Below are 21,590 nucleotides of genomic sequence, written 5' to 3' on the forward strand. Positions count from 1 at the left end.
CAGTCGGAGTGTCAAGTAGGTCAACGGAGGAGGTCAAGAGGCGCTGGCATGAAGTGCACAGCCAAACGAAGGAGAAGCTTTCCGCCAACAGGAAGGCAGCAAGGGTGACTGGAGATGGGCCTCCTGCTCCACAGGAGGAGCTGGAGGAGCTGGAGTAAATGGTGGCCACAGCCATCAGTGTGTAGACGGTGGTAGGTGTTGGGGGCATGGACACCACATCTCAAAATGACCTGACCCAACAGCAACAGGGTGAGTAACCATCAGGGACTGGGGGGCTGGGGGAGATGGGCACAATGGCACACATGCACAATCATGTGTCGCACACTGCACAGCCACAATGCTTGTGGAACATGTCCCTGACACCCTTGGCACACTGCAGCACACATAGGAACACCAAGTAGGTCCCCGTCCACTATGTGCACATATGGGCCCCCTCCAAATCACCAACAACACAACCGAGCCATGCACATGTGATGAATACAGAAAAACAGTGGCTGTGTGAGCCACACTGACTATGCAAGTGACACTGCATGACTGATAGCATGGCATCAGCCAAGATACATGACATGGTGCACGAATCGACATGGAGGTGGCCCAGTGCGGAACACATCCGTAAAGGAGCAGGTCACACTCTGACATATCCATGTCCACCCACAACCCATGCCATCCAATACACACAGCCGACGAGCAATGCACAGGGCAACATTATTTGTCCTAGAGCACATATGATCCAAGTCGCAAACATTTCACCCCCCTAAAAGCACACAATTCAAAGACACACCACTTCAAAGGGAGAAGGGTACTCAAAATCAGGGCTGCAGGGGCAACTACCCCACAATGCAGCACACACACATAGCAATCATAGAACATCAGCAATGACGGCAATGTGGTTGAAAGTGCAACACCTACACCACAGGACAGAGGACACAACAGGTTCCGCCTGTGCGTAGCAACTGGCCACTCACATTTGGCATTGACTGACATTGTGTGATGATAATGTACGGGTACTACCACACATCCGTCATGTAGTCGAACATCCCACTGTCTGCCATCAAATAGCCAGCTCCACCAAACAGTCACAATGTGCATTGTTATGCGGACTGTACGTAAACATCTGCAAAGTGTCAACATACAGGGGAAACTCTGTTAACCTGCATCTCCTCTTAACATTGCAGAGGGACAACCAACAGTTACTGCATAGCAGACCACAAATCCCATCAGTCATGATAAAGTGGACACCCTGCACATATGTCAAGACACCCTCAAACAGATAATGGACAGCCTCCGCACCCCACCCCCAGGAGCAGGGCAGGCCAGCTGCCTCAAGGTGACCCCACCACCTGCTCAGACCACACAGCATGAAACACACACCACCACGGCTGTCTCCCAGGATCCCCACGAACAATATATGGAATTCCAACGCCGTGTGTTGTGTTGTCAGGTGTAGTTGGTGGATCAGCTGTGGGTGGGTTTCGAGCTCGTGGCAGCCAAACTTGAGGCCATACGTGGGTGTCTGAGTCCCATCAGGGACTACGTACAGTCCCTTACAGACACCCCCTGTCCGCACCATGCTCACCGACAATCCTTGGTTGACCTCGCTGGGGCCATTACTTGGATACAGGAACTGTCGAGTCAGACAGGCACCAGCGATGACAGCACAGAGTTGGCACAGATGCGGAGGACAAATGAGACCATGGAGCAGATGCAGGCTGGAAGTATGGCTACGACGGCAGAACACCAGCGAGATGCAGCTGGGACCTCCCACGCCCTGCAGTTCATCATCTTGCCATTGCTGCCACTGTGCCAGTCCCAGACAACTGAAGCGGGAACTTCGACACACACATCTCCGACCCCTGATGTGTCAGTGGCACCCAGTGATGCAGCCCCATCACATTTGCACCCTGATGTGTCAGTCGCACCCAGTGATGCAGCCATTTCCCCGCCACACACACCGGACACACCGGACACCGAAGAAGTATCAGAGGAGTAAGTTGCGGATGGGAATTACTGTGTGAGGAAGGAGGTAGTAGCATCCATCACCTTCAGATGGCCGGTTCTGGCCTGGTTCAGCTCTATGCATCATGCCCTGGGACAACACCTCCCACTGTCCCCCGGAATACTCTGTGACATCCAACCGGCCCCCGACATGGACTGCCATATCTACACTGCTTGACAATTACACAGCAATCCTGCTGCTGACTACACTCTCCCTCTTCCCAGTCACTTGTCAATCTCCAAAGGACTCATGTTATGTGGGCTTGGATTACCATGTACAGCTCCTGCTCCGTCATTCACCAGAATGTGAACAAAACATTGAAGTCACACAGATGTGTAATGAATATGTTCACTCATGTATGAAAGCATGGCTGTATGTAGGGACAATGATTGCACAAGAAGGTACCCCCTGGTGAATGACAACAATGTGCATGTTTACATCTGAGACACATGCCCAATTGGATGACTGCGAAGATGGGTCCTAGCTGTGTCCCCATTGCACATCAACAGCTATCCCACAACCCCCCAACTGAGGCACACGTCCATGTATTGAATAGGGCTGTGTGTAGGAATAACCACATCAGTAGCAGGCCAGGAGTGATGTCCTACATCACATTTGACAATAGAACATCACGTTGCATACCTGCTCACACACATCTGTGTGGACACATTCTGTTGTGTTTAATGACATTGCTCAACATGGTCAGAGGTTGGACACCATACTCACATTGCTGAAGACACGTAAATGCACAGGTCTGCCAGCAACTATCCCAAAACAATGTCTGGCTCACAGAGGTGGAGCTGTCAAAAGGGACCCTCCCCCATTGTACATGCATCAGTCAGACCCTGCCTGTGTAGTGACAATGCTCATTTTGGCACACGAGTGGTCCACCTAATCAACACTCATCACAGTTAGACACCAGTGAAGTTGAGTAGACTTTATTGGCATGTGCGTGTCAGTACGGACAAGGTACAACCACAATAGGCAGGGACATGCTTAAGGCACTTGCATGCAACATGGGAACCTTTCGAGGTGCAGGAAATGGGGAGGCAGAGCTGAACACCAATCATTACAGATGGCAACGGTCTCAGCCCACCTTGCCTTGCTGGACGAATCATATGTTGTTTGGTGTCTGCCCATTGCCCTGTGTGAGGAGGCACAACTTACAGGCCATGGGGTCTGCAGAGTGCCCTGCCACCTGACTGCGCAGACTATCTGCTCTGCTGACAGTGATCAGGTGAAAGAGTCTGACAAGGTCATATGCCGTGCTACATTGCCATGTGTGTAGTCTCCCCCCAGCCAGGAGTCCAAATGTGTAATGTTGCCAAACGACGCTGTGCTGCTCCGACCAGGGAACTGCATCACCTTGCACAGGTGTGTGTACACACGCGTAGTTCCACGCACATGCATTCAGAGTCCAGATGAAGGCAGACATGTCCTCTGTTGTGGTGGGATATGGGAACTTTCCCCATGATGCAACAAGGTGTTGGGACCTGTGCTGTCGGTGACAATCCGATGTGGCTGCAGGAACGTAGTTACTGAACCATGAATGCCAGTCGGCCTCATGTGCAATGTGTTTCAATGTAAGTCGTTGTCAGGTTCAAGGAACACCATGGTGAGTCAATCCATTAACTGGTCCGGGTAGAGGTGCTGAGTCCATACTGAGCACATCTACCCGGACCAGTTAATTGATTGGCTCACCCTGGTGTTCATTGAACCCGACAACGACTTCTATTGAAACACATTGCACATGAGGCCGATACCGTTTCCCCAATCCGCAACACAGCCCAATAGGATAGCACCTCGATGTGGTCACTGCACACGAGGAGTTGTGCAATTTCCCATTGCAACTGCAGGCACATATGCCAAAGATCAAGGCATCCCATGCACGGCTATCCCAGTGACACTCCTGTTCATGGGCCAACAGGGGGCACACTGTCAGGTCATAATCCAATTCAGCTACCGTTGCATTGGATAGGCAGACCTCCATGGGGCACTCGAATGTGCATGATCGACAGTGGAACCAGGGCTGGACGCAGGTGATGTAGGCAAGACGGAAACTCAGACGAAAACTGATTTGTAACACTGCAATTGGCAGGGATCCCAACAGATGCAGCATTCGTGCATGGTACAGTCTAACATGACAGGGGTTGTGCATGTGCCCTGGAATGCCTGCCATTGCGTTTGTTGGGCTTGTGGCACCAGCACTCCTCAGACCAGTGGAAGTTCGGTGGACGATATGCCACAGCTCTGGGCAATGAGTCGGATGTGTGTGCGACATTTGGGCATATGGGTATTCTTAAACTTATGTGTCAAGGCCATCCCTTGCAGGTGTGGGTCATGCAGGGACAACTGTGTGTGGGGTGTGGGCATGTTAGTGTTTCCTTGGTGCAGTCGCAGTGTGGGAGTCATCGGAGGCTGGTATGGTATCTCACACAGGGTGTGCCAGCTGCATTCAGGACCAAGGGCGGATGTTCTGTTGGCCTTCAGCTTTGTGTGTTGAGACAAAGGGGCTTTCATTCCTGATATCAGTCTGACTACTGCTTGCATTTCTTGAATGTGATGTGGACTTCGCTCTGACATTGATGCCAGGCCTGTGATTTGGGATGCACAGATTTTGAGACACACACAGCTGTTGGCATGTTTGCATGTGCCAAGGCCCGATTGGCCTTGCGCTCCTTGTTCAGTCTCTCTCTTTCTCTCTCTTTCTTTCTCTCTCTCTCTTTCTCTCTCTCTCTGTCCTTTGCTGAGTGCCTGACACACCTTCTTATCTTGGATATTGTCCTGCAGGCTGTGAGTCACAGATTGTCCAGGGATGCCCCACCATGATTCTTCAAAATGGTTGCTTGTTGGCAAATTAGGATGTGACATTTTGTTTGGTCTTTTAATGGTGAATGTATGAATCAGGATTTCAGTGCTCACATGTATGTTGATTGTTGCAAATGTGCGACATCAGGCGGGTTCTTTCGTTCATGTTTTTGTGCAGTTGATGTGCAGTGTCTTTGTCAGGGGTGGGTGGGGGGTGCCCGGAGTGGGGCCCGGGGGGGAGGTGGGGCCCTGGGGGTGACAGCTGTGGGTGTTGTTGCCCTCTTGGGGCTCAGGGATGCATGTTCTGTGGCCCCATGACATCTGTTGTTCTTCAGGTGTGGCTCTGGGCTGGGCCATCTTTTGTGGTGCAGGTTGTAGTCCGACTTTGTACCGGGTCGGAGAAGGTGTGAGTTTCCTGGTGCTAGCGCCCCTTATCACATTTTTTGTGATCTTATCGCTGATCTGTCGGGTCGTTGAGAATGTTGTGGTTTGGTGTTGTCACAGCTTTTTGCTCTGGAACGCCTACTCTGCATCTCATTAGCAATAGTTGCCGGGGTCATCCTTGGCGATGTGTTTTGCGGCTGCTATCGCTGGAAAACTAGTGATATGGGCTGTTTGCACCAACTTGTGAATGGGGTGGTAAGTTTATCTTAAATTTGGCTGTGTTAAGTTGCCGATAACTCGGTGCTAGCTCCTTGAGAATATGGCCCTTCGTTGCGTGAGGGCATACCCTAAATTTTATTTCTGAAACTCAGTCATTTGAATATGTGCCATTGCAAGAGTGGGCTCATATTTGATGTTACTGATGGGAGGTATGCCACTGTATTGTGCAAAATGTCTAGCAGACCACTTGCTCAATCAAGAAAAAGTATGTGTCCTGGCCCTAGAGTAGGGCTATACCAACTCCTAAAGGGCCTCACCTTCTTTATGGTCAGGGCCACTGGAAGTATGCGATTTTGCAGCCGTAGCATTTTCCTCACTATTATGGATTTGCAGCATCGCCACACAATCCATTATCTGAAAATTTAAACAACAAAAATGCTTCTAGCTGAAACAGATCAAACGTTACTAAAAATGCGGTGATGTGTGTTGCTCTGCAGTGGAAGACCCTTTGCAGAAGTTGTGGTTGCCTTTCTGTTGCTTATTGATGTTTTGGGTGTTATATTGATACTAGTGGGGTGGAATCTTTTGCCCAGACATGGTTAACCTGTGTAAAAATGACAAATTAAGGAAGTAATATTATCACCAAAATGTTCCACATTGCATTGCATAATTTGCCTTTTCATGCTGCATAATGTAGTCAACCCTAATGCATAATTGGGTTCTTCCCTGCTGCATAATTCCAGTGGCCCTGGGTATGGGCTCTCACCTTTGGATTGGATCATTAACTCAGGTCTGCAGCCTTAAACAACTACTAATGCCTTTGGTAGAGGGCTATACTGCTTAGTTATGTTGAAGGGATTGCAGCTAGAGTTGCCCAGAAGTTATCCACTCTGTACTTCGGGTCAATGACACACAAAGTTTGTTTCTCTGGAGTCAGCAAAGGTTTGACTATGCATTTTGTCCAAATACATAAACCTATTTGCATATATACAAATCTGTACACTAAGTAGAGATTAATTGGTTTTGAAATCTTTGGTGTAAAGAACTTGAAAACTACAGAGTTTCTTGGAATCATCTGGAGACTGCTCGTCTGTGGTATCTGTGTTGTGACATTTGAAAAATAAAAGCCTTGCCGATGCAATTAGAGCACTGACTGTCACACAGAAGAGTTCGCAACAAGATTCACTTTTGCTAGTTCCTGAAATAGACTAAACATCGATTTTTTTGTAAATGTTGCTCATGTGGAATCAAGAGAAAATGAATGTGCTTATTGACAGCTCTTTCCCTTTGCAGCACCAGCGCTCTCACCAGGACCCGACTGCTATAAAGTTTAGCTTCTATGAGGTCATCGCTGCAGGATCCGGACCTCCCTCCGACTTACACACTCTTCAAAAAAGATGTCTGGTCCCTGGATGGTATGCAACGCACATAGAACGGTGGCTGGCGCACTTCCCCGCCTCTCAGGTAATTGTCTCACAAGCACCCCTTCAAGTCCGCTGTCAATCAGATATTGTTCTTGCATGTGTTCCATGTTCATGAACTTTCTTAGGAACTGGTATACAAATTTAGGTACCAGACAATCAAAATGTGCATCTCATTTTTACTGGGTGACTTTGGCAAAATGTACTTTTCCTGCACCAATGTCTTTTGCAGGAGCTCTTATGCCAACATTTCTGTGGTTGATGCGCCACACCTGAACGAGAAAGAACATATTCTAAAAATCAAGCTTGAATACCCTTCCTCTAGTGATGCACTATTAGTGTGTACTAAATGTTATACTCTTAATTCAGACGATTTGGAAAGAGACTGAAAATCTAACTTGTGTCTCACACATGCTGCTACTGGAAGTTAGGTTGCGTCCCCAAACAGCTCATCATGTCTCTCCTTTACTGTGACTATAAAGGGTAACCAGATGGTGCAGCAGGAGCAGTGGCACCAGGGCCCGCAGTGCAAAGGACCCTCTGCACACAGTTATGGATAACTTATAGTCATCGTCCAGAAGGCCACCCTCAAGGTCGCCACCCACGCAGACGACGCCCTCAACACCGCGGAACACCTGCACTTCCGGATCCACACCGACCCCAACACCACCCTCAGAGGAACACTCATCTACAGACCCCCTGGACCCCGGGCTCAGTTCAGCGACTTCGTCGCTGACCTCGCCAGCACCCACACACTCGGTTCTACGGACTACATCCTCCTCGGGGACCTGAACTTCCACCTCGAGAACAACAACGACGCCAACTCTGCCACCCTGATCGGCAACCTCGCCAACCTCGACCTCAAAAACTCATCACCGCACCCACCCACGCCACCAGCCACACGCTGGATCCCGTCTTCTCGAAGGCACCCACGTCGCCTTCGACCACACCACCGAACTCCACTGGACCGACCACGGCGGCATTAATTTCACCTTCAAGAAACCAGCCACGCACCACCGCACCCAACAGCTGCCTCGCTGCTGCTGGAGCAAAGTCACCGAAGACCGGCTGATCACCACCCTCGCCCAGAACCCACCCACCGACCCCACCAACCCAGACGCCGCAGCCCGCAACCTCAGACAGTGGATCGACGACTGCGCCAACACCCTCACCCCGCTCAAGAAACCCTCTAACAGCCACGCCAGCAAGAGAGCCACCTGGTTCACCAACGAGCTCCAGACCTCCAAACGCGCATGCCGGAAACTGGAGAAAATATGGCTCCACGAATGCACACCGGACAACCACGCAGCCCACAAGGACTCCACCCGCAGACAACACCACCTCATCAGATTAGCCAAGAGATCCTCCTTCAAAGACCACTTGGACAACAATGCACACGACAACAAAGAGCACTTCAGCATCGTAAAGTAACTCTCCAACCCCAGCGCCAACGCCGACATCCCGCCCTCACAAGAACTGTGCGACTCACTAGCCATCTTCTTCCACCGCAAGATCGCTGACATCCACGACAGCTTCAACACCACAACCGCCCAACTACGCCAGACTCTACCTCCCCTGTGATCACCACCAGCGCAATCCGCCTGACCTCCTGGTCCAACATCAACGACGACAAGACACGCAAGGTCATGAACTCCATCCACTCAGGATCTCCGTCAGACCCATGCCCACACCAGGTATTCAACAAAGCAGATGCAGCCATTGCACCCCAACTTTCCCACCCTACCGATCCAAAGACACCGACATCATCTGCGGTGTCCTGCAGGGCTCATCCCTCAGCCCGATGCTGTTCAACATCTACATGGCCCCCCTCGCACAAGTGGCCCGCCAGCACAACCTCAACATCATCTCCTACGCCAACGACACCCAGCTCATCCTCTCCCTCACCAAGGACCCACACATCGCCAAAACCAACCTCCACGAGGGAATAAAGACCGTCGCCGACTGGATGAGGAGCAACCGTCTGAAGCTGAACTCGGACAAGACGGAGGGACTCATCCTCGGATCCACCCCCTCAACCTGGGATGACTCCTGGTGGCCGACCACACTGGGAACAGCACCAACACCCACCGACTATGCACGCAACCTAGGATTCATCCTCGACTCCTCCCTCTCCATGGCTAAGCAGGTCAACACCGTCTCCTCCTCTTGCTACAACACCCTCCGCATGCTCTGCAGGATCTACAAGTGGAACCCAACGGAAACAAGAATAACGGTGACACAGGCCCTCGTCAGCAGCAGACTGGACTATGGCAACGCACTCTACGCAGGAATCCCAGTCAAACACCTACGACGACTACAACGCATCCAAAACGCCTCCTCCCAACTGATCGTCAACGTCCCCTGCCGCAGCCACATCACCCCCCACCTGAGAGACCTACACTGGCTCTCCATCGACAAGAGGATCACCTTCAAGCTCCTCATCCACGCACACAAAGCACTCCACAACGCCGTACCAGCCTACCTTAACAGCAGACTCAGCTTCTACACCCCCACCCGCCAGCTCCACTCCGCAAGCCTCGCCCTCTCCGCTGTCCCCCGCATCCAACGAACGACCTCCGGCGGCAGATCCTTCTCCTACCTCGCCGCCAAGACCTGGAACACCCTCCCTACCCTCATAAGGCAGGCCTAAGACCTACTCACCTTCAGAAGACTCCTCAAGACCTGGCTCTTCGAGCAGTAGCAGCGCCCCCCCATCCCCTCAGCGCCTTGAGACCCTCACGGGTAAGTGGTGCACTCTACAAGTACTCTGATTGATTGATTGATTGATTGATTATTTTCTCATTGGGAACATATAGGCTCCTTTGCCTGTCTTTCATTAGGGCCCATAGCACCCCTGCTTCCCCACTGAGGCTAATCTCATCTGCTTCCCTTGATGCAACAAGATCTGAACTATCAATATACAAAAGAACTGAAGAACTGACACAATTGTACTTCACAACATGAAGAAAAGAATGCCATTGCACCTCATGCTAAACCATAAGCTTATGGTTCATAGAGATGCACCGGTTTCTCAGAGGAGTTTGGATCATTTGTAGATGTTCGAGACTCACAGCTCCTGAACAATACAGGGCTTCAACTAGCGATTCGAAAGCTCTGGTAGGTGGGAGGTTGCAGTGAACAAAATATGGATACAAGAAATAAAAAAGAGAGAGATTTACAGTAAAGGGAGAAATATACAGCAACTGGGCTTACACGCTTTCCCACAAATGTTGCAGATTTTGACTAACTTCATAGTAAAGCAATACAAATATAATATAACTGCATTTCATTCTTTTTTTTTGTATGTTTTATATAGCGCAAACTACACCCGAAGATATTAGGTATCAGAGCGCTTTACATGAGCACCACTTTCATTACACAAGGACACATTCATTTTTGTTAGGCACAGGGGGCCTTATTTATGAGGCTTTGCCTCACTTTTATGCAGCCGGTGCGTCACTTTTTGTGACGCACCAGCTGCGTAAAAAATGTGCCTTGTTGCACGATATATACAAAGTGACGCATCTCAGTAGATGCGTCACTTTGTAAACCCCTGCGCCACATTATACCTGCGCCAGGTATAATGTATGCAGGGTGGGTGTTCTGGCGCATGTAAGCCTCGTAGAAGTGACGCAGTGAAATCTATGAGATTTCACGGAGCCACTTCTAGAACGCAAATAGGTCAATATCTTATGCCTGCCTCAGGGCAGGCGTAAGACTGACAAAGGAACATTGAAATGGGACTTGCCCATGTTAAATGGCCCATTACTGAAGTTGCGTCAAATTTGTGAAACACTCCAGCAATGCGTCATTTTTGCGCCTACAGATACATCAGAAATACTGAAGTATCTGTAGCTCCTTGCGACATGATGCGTCATATTGTAAATATGACGCATCCAGCATGTTGGAAGGAGTGCACAATGGAAAGTGACGCATCGCTGTTTTCTCCCAACGATGCGTCACTTTTCATAAATGAGGACGTCGGAGATTAAGGGCTAGATGTAGGTAACTCTAATTTACCACTCATAAATACCGAATTTTACGGATTCGGTATTTATGAATCGGTAAATTAGAAGGAGGGAGATGTAGGTAATTTTTTATTTTGAATTACCGAATCTGTAACATTCGGTATTTACCGAATCGGTAAATACCGAATTGGTATTGCCCATTGATTCCTATGGGCCTTGAAGCCCATAGGAATCAATGGGCAATACCGATTAGGTATTTACCGAATCGGTAAATACCGAATCCTGCAAGGGTGCAGGGGGTGTCACTTTGACACCCTCTAGCACCCCAAGTACAGGCATGTGTGACATGTGGCACACATACATGCCCTAAGGGCATGTCTGTGTGTCACATTGCACAGGTGTGCATGCACAGATGTGCATGCACACCTGAATTCGGTATTTTACCACCCAATAGGATTGGGTGGTAAAATACCGACTCTTAAGGGCCTGTGGCACTCTTAGGAGTGTCAGCTACATATGGATTTACCGAATCGGTAAATATACCGATTCGGTATTTTACCGATTCTGTAAATTTACCGATTCGGTAAATTTACAGAATCGGTAAAATATAGGCCCCCTACATCAGAAAACCCTAATACCGTTCGGTAACGGCCGAATTCGGCCATTACCGACCGGTATTAGGGCTCCTACATCTGGCCCTAGGTGATTTGCCCAGAATCACAGGATGTTAAGCATCGTTGCCGCGATTCGTACCCGGTTCCCCTGCTTCAAGGTCTACCGCTCTAGCCATAAGGCTACATAATGAAAAAAGACAAATGACACATTACAATTAATAATTTGCATTAAAGCCATATGCAAAAACGCGGTAAATCTTCTGATACAAGTATCACTAGTAGTGCGCATTTAGTGCACATTTAAGCCCCTGAATACGAGGTGGTCGGTATAATCCTACCCCTGCATAAATAGGCAGGTTCGTAATTACGAGTTGTTATTTTAGCACATCGGATAATTATCGAATGTGTTAAATAACCCAATCTTTGTTAAATTTAATGGGGGGAAATTATATGGTATTTACCATATCATGCGGATTTTGGTGCGTTAAACACCAAAATCTGCATTGATTTCATGGGCAGACAGAGCTGGGAATTAACATGCCCGACTGGACTCTGCCTCTGTTCCCGAGATTCAGAAGTACAACAGACATGAAATCAGCTTTTCAGGTGACATTCAAGGTCAAACAAAACAGCTCAGGTGAAGTGAGAGAGGGCGAGAGGAGGGGCGATTAACAAGGTAGTAAATAAATGAAAGGATATATTTAATGTTCTTGTGGAAATTGTACTTTAGCACTGTATTGAATCTTTTCAAGTATTATTTTTGATCACGTGTATAGCAAAGGAAAAAACGATGGCTCGAATTTCTGTTACCCTTGAGGAACAATATAATATTAGGGAAAACAAAAAGGAAGGAGTTATTGAAAGGAACTGGTTGAACCAATATATGCATTCAACAAGACCATTGTGTGGAGAAGTAGAGGCGTATGCAGGGCTTGATTTCAAAGCGCTGTTTATCATCAAGCTGCAGATAACACCCCATCCAGCTGCGTCAGTGTCCTCTAACAGACTGCCCTTCAAACTCAAACATTCTCTGAGCCACCAGGTCCCAAGAAAAGAATGCTGTCCTTGCGCATGCATGGAATCCCACTGCAGGATTCCAGCAGTATACCACATACCTTCCCCTCTTAACAGCACAACTATACAAACTATACATTAATTATATGCTATACTTCACCGCTAGAGAACAGTATTTATTACAACTTTTTGCACCAAATACACAGTAATTTCACTACCAGATTCATTAATTGCAAAGTCTTTCAGGTGAGCTGGAATATCTGCAGACCTAGAACAACTCCTCAAACCATCGTTGACACCCACTCTCTCTCGGGTCGTTGAATCCTTCCCTTGTTTGATGTCCACACATTCGATGTTAGTTTCCACAGGGTATAGCGCCATCGTCCATTTTAACAGCATTCCTGACCAGTTTACTAAATTTAGATCCTCCTGACCCCTCACCAGAAAGTCTGACCTTAACCCAGTCACCCGCCTTCACGCTTGTCGCTTTCACCCTGTTATGGTAGCCATATTCCTCTTTAATCTTATCCATTTATCCCCCAGCCTTTCTCTCCATATATTATCCCTCACCTTTGGTCCCATTCAATAATATTTCTTTTATCCCATACAACTTGGGCACATTGAACAATAGGCACTCCTCCCTCTAAATAACTCAAAGGACGTTACACCTGCGCTGGAATGAGGGATGAGTATCTACACCTTCACCTTACCACTCACTTTATCCTTCCACAATTTGCCATTTACCCTTGAGCACTATATGGCTTCCTCTAGCAATCTATTAAACCTCTTGATAATTCCATTACATTCTGGATGATATAATATGGATTTCTTATGCATTATGCCCTTTCATGAAGGAAATTCTCCATCTCTTTTGAAGTTAACTGAACCCCATTATCTGTAAGGAAAACCGAGGTATACTCTTCCCGATCAAATAAAGACATCAAGAACTGATTTACCAAATGTAATTAAACCGACGTCACAATCACCACTTATGGCCACCTTGAGTAAACATCCATGCAGCTTATAAAATAATTAATTATCAACACACGTGAGGTGAATCGGACCCAATATATATAAGGAAATCTCCTCCCAAGGTCCAACAGGTAGTTTTCTGACAACCATGGGTTCTATTCTACATTTCAATATCTTATCACTTTCCAGCCACTCAGTGCACTCGCTTAACTTCCTCTCAACCATCATATCCACACCTGGCCACCAGAAATCAGCCCGAATTCTAATCTTGGTATTCAAAACTCAGAGGTGACTCTTGTGTGCTAAGGAATGATGCAATCTCTCAACACAACCAGGGAATCAACTTCCTACCTCTTAAGAAAGTCCGTCTCTCATGGTTAACTCCTCTCTCACCTCCCAGTAGCTCCTCAATACCCGATTGTGTCCACAGACCTTTGACCAGCCAGAGGACATCACATCAATCACCTACTGTAGTTCTTGTTCCCTCTCCAATTCTTCCATCCATTCACCTTCTACTATGGCTCCACCTGTCAGCTCTCACACTTTAAGCTTCTCCTCATTGAACTCACCACTAAATGTGTACCCCTCTCCTTCACTCTGGCCAGTTTCATTACACAAGTGAGAGACACAATCGGCCAAAATCCCACTTCAGGATTCCGGCAGGATGCCACATAGTGTCAAGCAGGTCACGGTGAAAGAAGAAATAACACAACATTTGTTCAACACCTTGCTGCCTAAAGACCACAGCTTCCAAAGTTTCTCTATCATTAACCCTCCTATGTTAGGTATTAGCCCAAAAAATCCAATACACTCCAAACAGCAAGTCTCATTCACTATGTGGGTTACATCTAGGTATAGGCAAAACTTGCAGAGTTTCACAGTTACATAAAAACTCTGCAAGACCCACAGAGTTCCTCCAACAGGCAGAAAATATGCACGCCACGCTGCTCACGCTGCAATTTAGCATGAGCAGCAATGAAAAATCAGTGTGAACAGCACCATGCAGTGTGCAAGCCATTCAAGTTGATTTTGCTGCCACTCGAGTAGAAAATCTACTTGAGTAGCAGCAAATCTACTCAAGCAGCCCTCTGATTGCAACTTCCCACACCCTTGCACATTAGAAAATCATGCTACGGCACGCCAAACCTGATTCAAGCTCACCAGCTCACATTTCTGGGACCTTGTGTGAAAAAAATTACACTGTTAGACCTGGCATCATTGGCATGGTTTCCACGTCCTTTTTGCCTCTACCTCCTGTATTTTTGACTGTGGTCTGGACTTCATTTTTGCTGGTTAGGATACTCTGGGCACATTACCACGGCAGATCAATGCTAAAGAGCAGGTGGTCCCTGTGTAAATTGTGATTCTGAATGGTTATCCCTGATTGGCATATTTGATTTACTGGAAAGTCCCTAGTTAAAATGCACTATGTGTGCCTTTGGCCTGTAAATCAAATGCTATTAGTGGACCTGCAGCAACTGGTTGTGCCATCCACATGAGTAGACCTGTAAACATGTCTAAGGCCTGCCAATCCAGTGTCTCTGAGTGCAGTTTTAAACTGCCATGTCAACCTGGCAAATGCACCCACTTGCCAGGCTCTACCCTTTTCTTTTATCACATGTAAGGCACCCCTCAGGTAAGCCAAGGTACACCCATGGGCAGGTTGCAGTGTATGTGAAAGGTAGGACTTGTACTGATGTGTTTTACATGTCCTGATAGTAAAATACTGCAAAACATGTTTTTTGTGTTTCACTATTGCAAGGTCTGGCTCTCCCATAGATTGTCATTGGAGTTGCCTTATAACATTTTACAAGTGTAACTTTCAATTGGGAACAGCTAGAGATTTGGAGTTTGGTCTCTTTGAGCTCAGAATTTAAAAAACACACCTTTTAGTAAAAGTGATTTTTAAATTGTGTGTTTAAAAATGCCACTTTTAGAAAGTGGGCATTTTCTTGTTTACCCCTCCTGTGCCTCTGTCTGCCTGTGGAATCAATGTCTGGTTTAGACTAACAGGGATAGGTTTGTGCTTTCACTCTAGACAGTCACACAAAGGGACTTGAGGCGTGACCTGAATATGGTGATGATCCATCACCAGGCTGATGGGCCTTCCTGAGCTAGAGTGGTGGGAGGAGCTGTCACCTGCACCTGAATAGGGCTGTGCCAGTCCTCTCACAATGCTGTTTCCACCCCCCTGGATGTGTCTGAAGGAAAGTCCAGGCAAGGCAGGAACTTGTAAACCACAAAGACTTTAAAGGCCAAAAGTGGTAATAGTTTTGGGCCTAAAACCCAGACTTTTAGAACACTTCTGAATCAAGAGGACCCTGCCAAGAAGAAGAGCTGTTAGGAGGAGTAGATGCCCCTTTGCTGTGTGTTGCTTTGCTGGGTTGGCCTGCAGTTGCTGTGTGTGTCTTTGGGCAGTGGAAAGGACTGAACTTTAACTTTGCTGTATCCTGCTTGAGAAGATTCTCCAAGGGCTTGAAGTAGAGCTTGCCTCCTTTTACAAGAAATCTCAAGGACACAAGGACCTCACCTGCAGCATCCTTGTACTCTACTGCTGAGAGTTCTGGCCTGCCCTGTGGTGCCAAGGGCTTGAAGTAGAGCTTGCCTCCTTTTACAAGAAATCTCAAGGACACAAGGACCTCACCTGCAGCATCCTTGTACTCCACTGCTGAGAGTTCTGGCCTGCCCTGTGGTGCCAATTCTAGTGTTAGGCCCTTAGAGATTGTTATTGCTGCAAGAAGCATCAAGAAGACATCCAAATTGATGCAACGCCTTTGCAGCACCACTGTGCGGGAGAAATTTCCATGCACTGCCACTGTGCGACAGAAAAAATCAACACAGTGCCTTTCGGCGGCCGAAGAAAACATGACAGCCTGAGTTCAGCACACCGTGTCTTCGAAGTCCGAGACACCAGCACTGACTACGATGCAGGTCCTGCTGTGTGGCTGAATCGATGCATTGTGGGACTGCAACTGAAGAAATAGACTCAGCGCCTGTTTGCCACCTCCACATCGACCTCCAGCATGTCTGGATTTCCACGCATCACACCTGTGTATCACCAGCAGAGCAGAACAGTCTTGGAATCAATGCATCACTTCCCCCTGCAGTCCGAATTTGACGCATCACTTCTTCCGCATGCAGCAGAACTGTGGCATCGCTTCCCAAAGGACTCAGGAACTGACGTATTCCAGTGTTTTCCCATGCTTCCCCACTCAGCTGCTGTTTTGCCTTGTGGATGTTGATGCATTTAAGGTACTTTGTGTGAAAATCTCACATCCATAGAGTTCTATGGACATAATTTCTTGAAACCTTTAAAAAGTCATATTTTCAGATGTGTATGATGAATTTTTGTAGTTTTGGTCTTTGTTCAGTATAGATAAAGATACTTTATTTTTCTAAACTGTTGTGGAATCCATTTGTAGTGTTTTCACTGTGTTACTGTGTGTGTTATGTACAAATAATTTACACATTGCCTCTGAGAAAGGCCTGACTGCTCATTCCAAGCTACCAAGGTGGTGCGCAGGGGTTATCTTGGGTGTGTAATCCCCTTATCCTGAGTAGAAGGAAGTGTCCCTACTTGGACATGGCAGTAGTGGCCCGTACCTTGCCAAAGTGGTGGGGTGGGCCAGAGTGGAGAGGCGATGGCTTCGGGGGACAAAAAAATTACAAAATAAAAAATAAAAATGAATTACCTGAATGCCAACGCCGCCACTCGCCACATTGTGCTCCTCTTTCTTCTGGGAACAGGCTCCCAGACTGCAATGCGGCCAATCCTGACACTGTATAAAAGCAGTGTCAGTATTGGTCTGAGCGCTGGCAACTTGTGCTCCCAGGCAGAATGGGAGCCTGTGCCTGCTCTCTCCAGCCACAGCAATGCAGCTGGGTCTGGAGAGAGCTTCAATGCGTAGGACGTTTTGGCCGGCCTAAGACGCCAGCCAAATCATCATGTGCAGTGAAGGAAGTGCCCGCCATTCCCCCACCAGCAGTGTCATCCACTGGACCCACCCCCAAGACTCGTCAGAGTCCTGGGTGCGAGTACAGGGGGATTAAAATAAAACAGTAATAAAACTGGTTTAAAACCTGTTTTTTTATCATTTTATTTGATGGTGGTGGCAGTGTGGGTTGTGCTCCTCTGTCCAAATGGAGGGTCTGCTTCTGGGATAGGATATATACCACTGCCAACTAGAGACCTCCATTTCTAACAGACGCCACACAGTGATTGGCTGAATTTGTCCGGAACTCCGCATTAACGTGGAGTCCCCAAATTCAGCTGGCAGAATGAAACATTCCACCCGCCTCTAATTATATTCAACTCTTCAATGATCCTTCACGGATACGGACCGTATTTCTATTTAGCATTGGTCTGATGCTGTATATGGACATGGTTTTGGAAATTGTCCTCCCCGCATTCCCCTACTGGGAGAGGGATTTCACTGTGTAGAAACGTGCTATTGATCCCTTGAACCCAGCTGAGGCTTGAGCTAGAGGGGGTCCATAGGAACAGAGGGCAAAGCAGACATAATCTCATTTTGTTTATTAAACATATTTTTGTCAACAGTATATTAGGTTATCAAAATAACACTTAAAAGGTGTGTGGTAATGAGAGTAAAAGAAGGTATCTTGCAAATGTTCTCCCCTTACACCACTAGTCGATGCAGCCCTGCCATTGAGGAATATTTAAGTACTCTTCTCACGCCTCCCCAGTCTTCCCATGGTCTTCAGGTCTCAGTGTTCATGATGCACCTGATTACAAAACATTCAATAAATTGCAAAAGAAATTAGGGACTAATCTGGAGACATATTGTGTTTAATATAACAAGTGAACACACGTGGGTGCACTGAACACCACAGAGGGAGAAAGTTCCACTCTGTTCCGCTCTTTGTGTCAGGTACTGACCGTATAGTTGCTGATGCTACTGTATTGCAGTTAAGGCGGTGGAAGTTTCCTAGTGCTTCAACATCACTTTCGATGTCTATAGGCATCCTCTACAATGTGCCACACATGCACACCAGGAAACACATACTGGGACGCTGCTTCAGGGTAGCTGATGTTGTGGAGAGAGCTGATGTTGTGGAGAGAGCTACAATCCCTTTTTTTCCCTTTCAATTTCCAGCATTTCTCAGAAAAACTGCAATTGTGGAGCAAATGACAAACCTCTTGCGTTGTGGGCAGAGTTGAGTGTGTTGTAGTCTGTACGGGTGTACACAATGGGGGCCAAGGAGCTCGAATCCAGCTGCATTTACTGCATGCTCCCCCTTACCCACTGACTCTCGACATAAGCAACTGTGGGCCTCAGGTATTTTATAAATTCCTTCAATAGGGAAAGTATGTAAAGTGATTTGTAGCCATTCCCTTTAGAGTTTTTGCTTTGCACATACTGGGGCAGATCTACAAGGAAGTGCTGCAGCGTGGCACCACAAGTCCTTTGGCTACGCCACGCTGCGGCACTTCTGAAGCACAGGGATGCAACATATTTTACAAGAATACGTCGCATCCCTGTGCTTCCCCCTGCGTTGGCACACAAACTGCAGCCATGCGCTAGCACAAGCACCCTTGCACCATGGTGCAAGGATGCCGGCGTCATGTGGAGATTGTTTTTGTACGGGACGGGGCACCTTCCTGCTCAAAAACAATCACTACAGGCATTTTCCTCTTTCAATGCGTGCTGTAGAATGCAGCACGCATTGAAAGAGGAAAAACGAGGAGAAATGAAAACTTATCTCCTTGTTGCGCCTCACTACGCCACCTCTAGGGTGGCATAGCATTCAGAGGCATCTCCAGATGTACGATTTCTCGTAAATCTGGAGATGTGTCTTGTTCCATGGGTGTTGCGCGGGAACACCCCCAGCAACACCCATGGAACGCCCCTTCAACGCAAAGTGCTTCGTGTGAAGGGGCCATATTTACAAGGAGTGCAAAAGTTACCCAGGGTGGCTTTTCCTGTCCTTGTAAATATGGAGGAGCCCCCTGCGCCACCAGTACATCACGAAAGTGACGTACTGGTGGCACAGGGGGCTTGGAAATATGCCCCTCGGTATTGAAGATACTGTTGGACATATCTGACATGCATTGATTCTTTTCACCTTGTTGTAAGACCGATTAGAGCCACTCACAGACGACTTTCTGAAATACGCTCTTTTTTAAGCTAGTGCTTCAAAATAGGGAGAAGAAAGGCCCTGGAGACTGTTAACTCTTTTAAGATGGCAGCAGAGTCCCTGCATTACAGGTACAAGAACACCTCACATAGTAGGTGTGATCCCGAAAGTGGGCGAGAATATAGTGTATATTAAGTCCATTGCTTAAATCAATTACAGTTTCTCTTGTGAGGTGCAATCATTCTGTGCGACAACCTTGACCCATAATCCCACCCGCGGCAACGTATGGCAACTGTTCTTTCCCATCTAAAGTTAATGTTACTGCCTTCATGCAGTGTGCGAAGAGTGTTACAATATCTGTTTTTAACATATCTCCTTTGCAGCTCCTAATTATCGACGGACAGCAGCTGAGATCTGACCCGGCTACGGTGATGGATGGAACGCAGAGGTTTCTGGGAGTCCCCACTCATTATAATTATTCCGAAGTGCTCACGTAAGTCCCTTTCCAGGCCCGGTTTGCTCATTTGTATTTGCAATAATACATTATCACTGGAAAGGTGAACATGCAGCCTCATTAATACTTGCGGCGGAAGCAGTCTTCAGGACACGCGTGATCAGAGAAACGTGTATTATTATTCGTTTCATTAAACGGTGGCCCTGGGAGGATTCACGTGAGTTCTCGTCAGCAGATCCACGGCGCGCCTCAGGGCCCGTGCGTGTTGCTCGGACCCGCGCATTATGCACGGCGCAGCGTTTCTCATCCCCTTGCGGTAAAACCTAATGCACGCGCAAGGGAGGCGGGAAATCTAGTTAAAACAAGATGTGATCATTTAATCACAGAATTGCCACTTTTAATAAACCCCCATCAGAAACATAAAAAGATGTAGCTGGGAATGGGGAGGGTGAATACAGGGAAGATATTATAGAGAAAAAAAGCCCCCAGCCCACTTTCTGGCCAAATGATTCTCCAAATGTGCGGTGGGAGAATTGGAGATGCTGATGTATCAGACAATTAGGCCTTTGGCAACTAGGAACTAATTAACTTTACCCCTGTAATACATTCATACCTCATCTTTCCACAACGTCGCCGAGAAAGAAGAGGTACTCTGCTCCCTTTCTGTTTTCCCTGTGGCTGGCTGTTGTATGCACATCGCACTATGCTATTCCTGGTGAAATCACACTTCACTGCCCTGTCTAATAGTGAGGAAAATATGTGCTTAGTCTGAGCTGTGCCTGTCCTTCAAATGCCCTCATTACGAGTTAGGGCTTTTTAAATCTGCTGAGAATTTTAAATCTATTGTTTAAGTTAGATACAATGAAAACTTTCGAAAAGCAAATGATTGGGTGCATGAAGCTGTCCACTGATGACCCAACCATGACGTCACCCTGTAGCGCGACAATGACTGCATATTGGCACTGTGAAGATCGAATATCTTTTTTGTGGTTGTCCCATATCTGCTATTTGCCTAGAACATTGAGGGAGCTTTCGTAAATGAGTGTACAAAGCAATCCGGTCTTAAGATAAACAAGCATTTACAATGCAATGGTCTCGGCATCATTAAAGGTAGAGCTATTGGCATTGCTCATGACATTTTTTTTAAAAAAATCATAAAAAAATGGCATTGTTATTTACATTGCCAATAGCTTAATCGTTAAATAAATGGTATTGTCATTTACAATGCCAATAGCTTAATCGCTCGCAAATGCATGACCTATTGCATTTACACCCACACAGAGCCCCACAGACACATGCAGAGCCACTCACACAGAGTCATTCACACAGAGTCATTCACATAGAGCCCCCTACACAGAGATACCCTCACACAGACAGAGCCACCCACACATAAAGCCACCTACAAAAAAAGCTATCCACACACACACACACAGAGCCACACGGACACACACAGAGCCCCCCACACACACTCAGAGCCCCCACACACACACTCAGAGTCCCCCCCCCACACACACAGAGCCCCCCCACACACACACAGAGCCCCACATACACACCCAGAGCCACATACACACCCAGAGCCACATACACACACAGGAGAGGAAGCACAGCGAGGGGGCAGGGAAGCAAGCACAGCGAGGGGGCAGG

General features: G+C 47.5%; 1 protein-coding gene across 1 annotated transcript in view; it reads left to right on the forward strand.

Moving 5' to 3' along the window:
- The window catches only part of LOC144819964 (bifunctional heparan sulfate N-deacetylase/N-sulfotransferase 4), a 994,778-nt gene that overhangs the window by 902,341 nt on the left and 70,847 nt on the right, over window positions 1-21,590 (forward strand). Inside the window, exons 10-11 of the mRNA XM_078677645.1 lie at window positions 6,701-6,871; window positions 19,876-19,985. Of these exons, the coding sequence (XP_078533771.1) occupies window positions 6,701-6,871; window positions 19,876-19,985 (281 nt within the window). The remainder of the gene's footprint in view (window positions 1-6,700; window positions 6,872-19,875; window positions 19,986-21,590) is intronic.

Source organism: Lissotriton helveticus, chromosome 2_1 (assembly GCF_964261635.1).
Source record: "Lissotriton helveticus chromosome 2_1, aLisHel1.1, whole genome shotgun sequence".
NCBI lineage: Eukaryota > Metazoa > Chordata > Amphibia > Caudata > Salamandridae > Lissotriton > Lissotriton helveticus.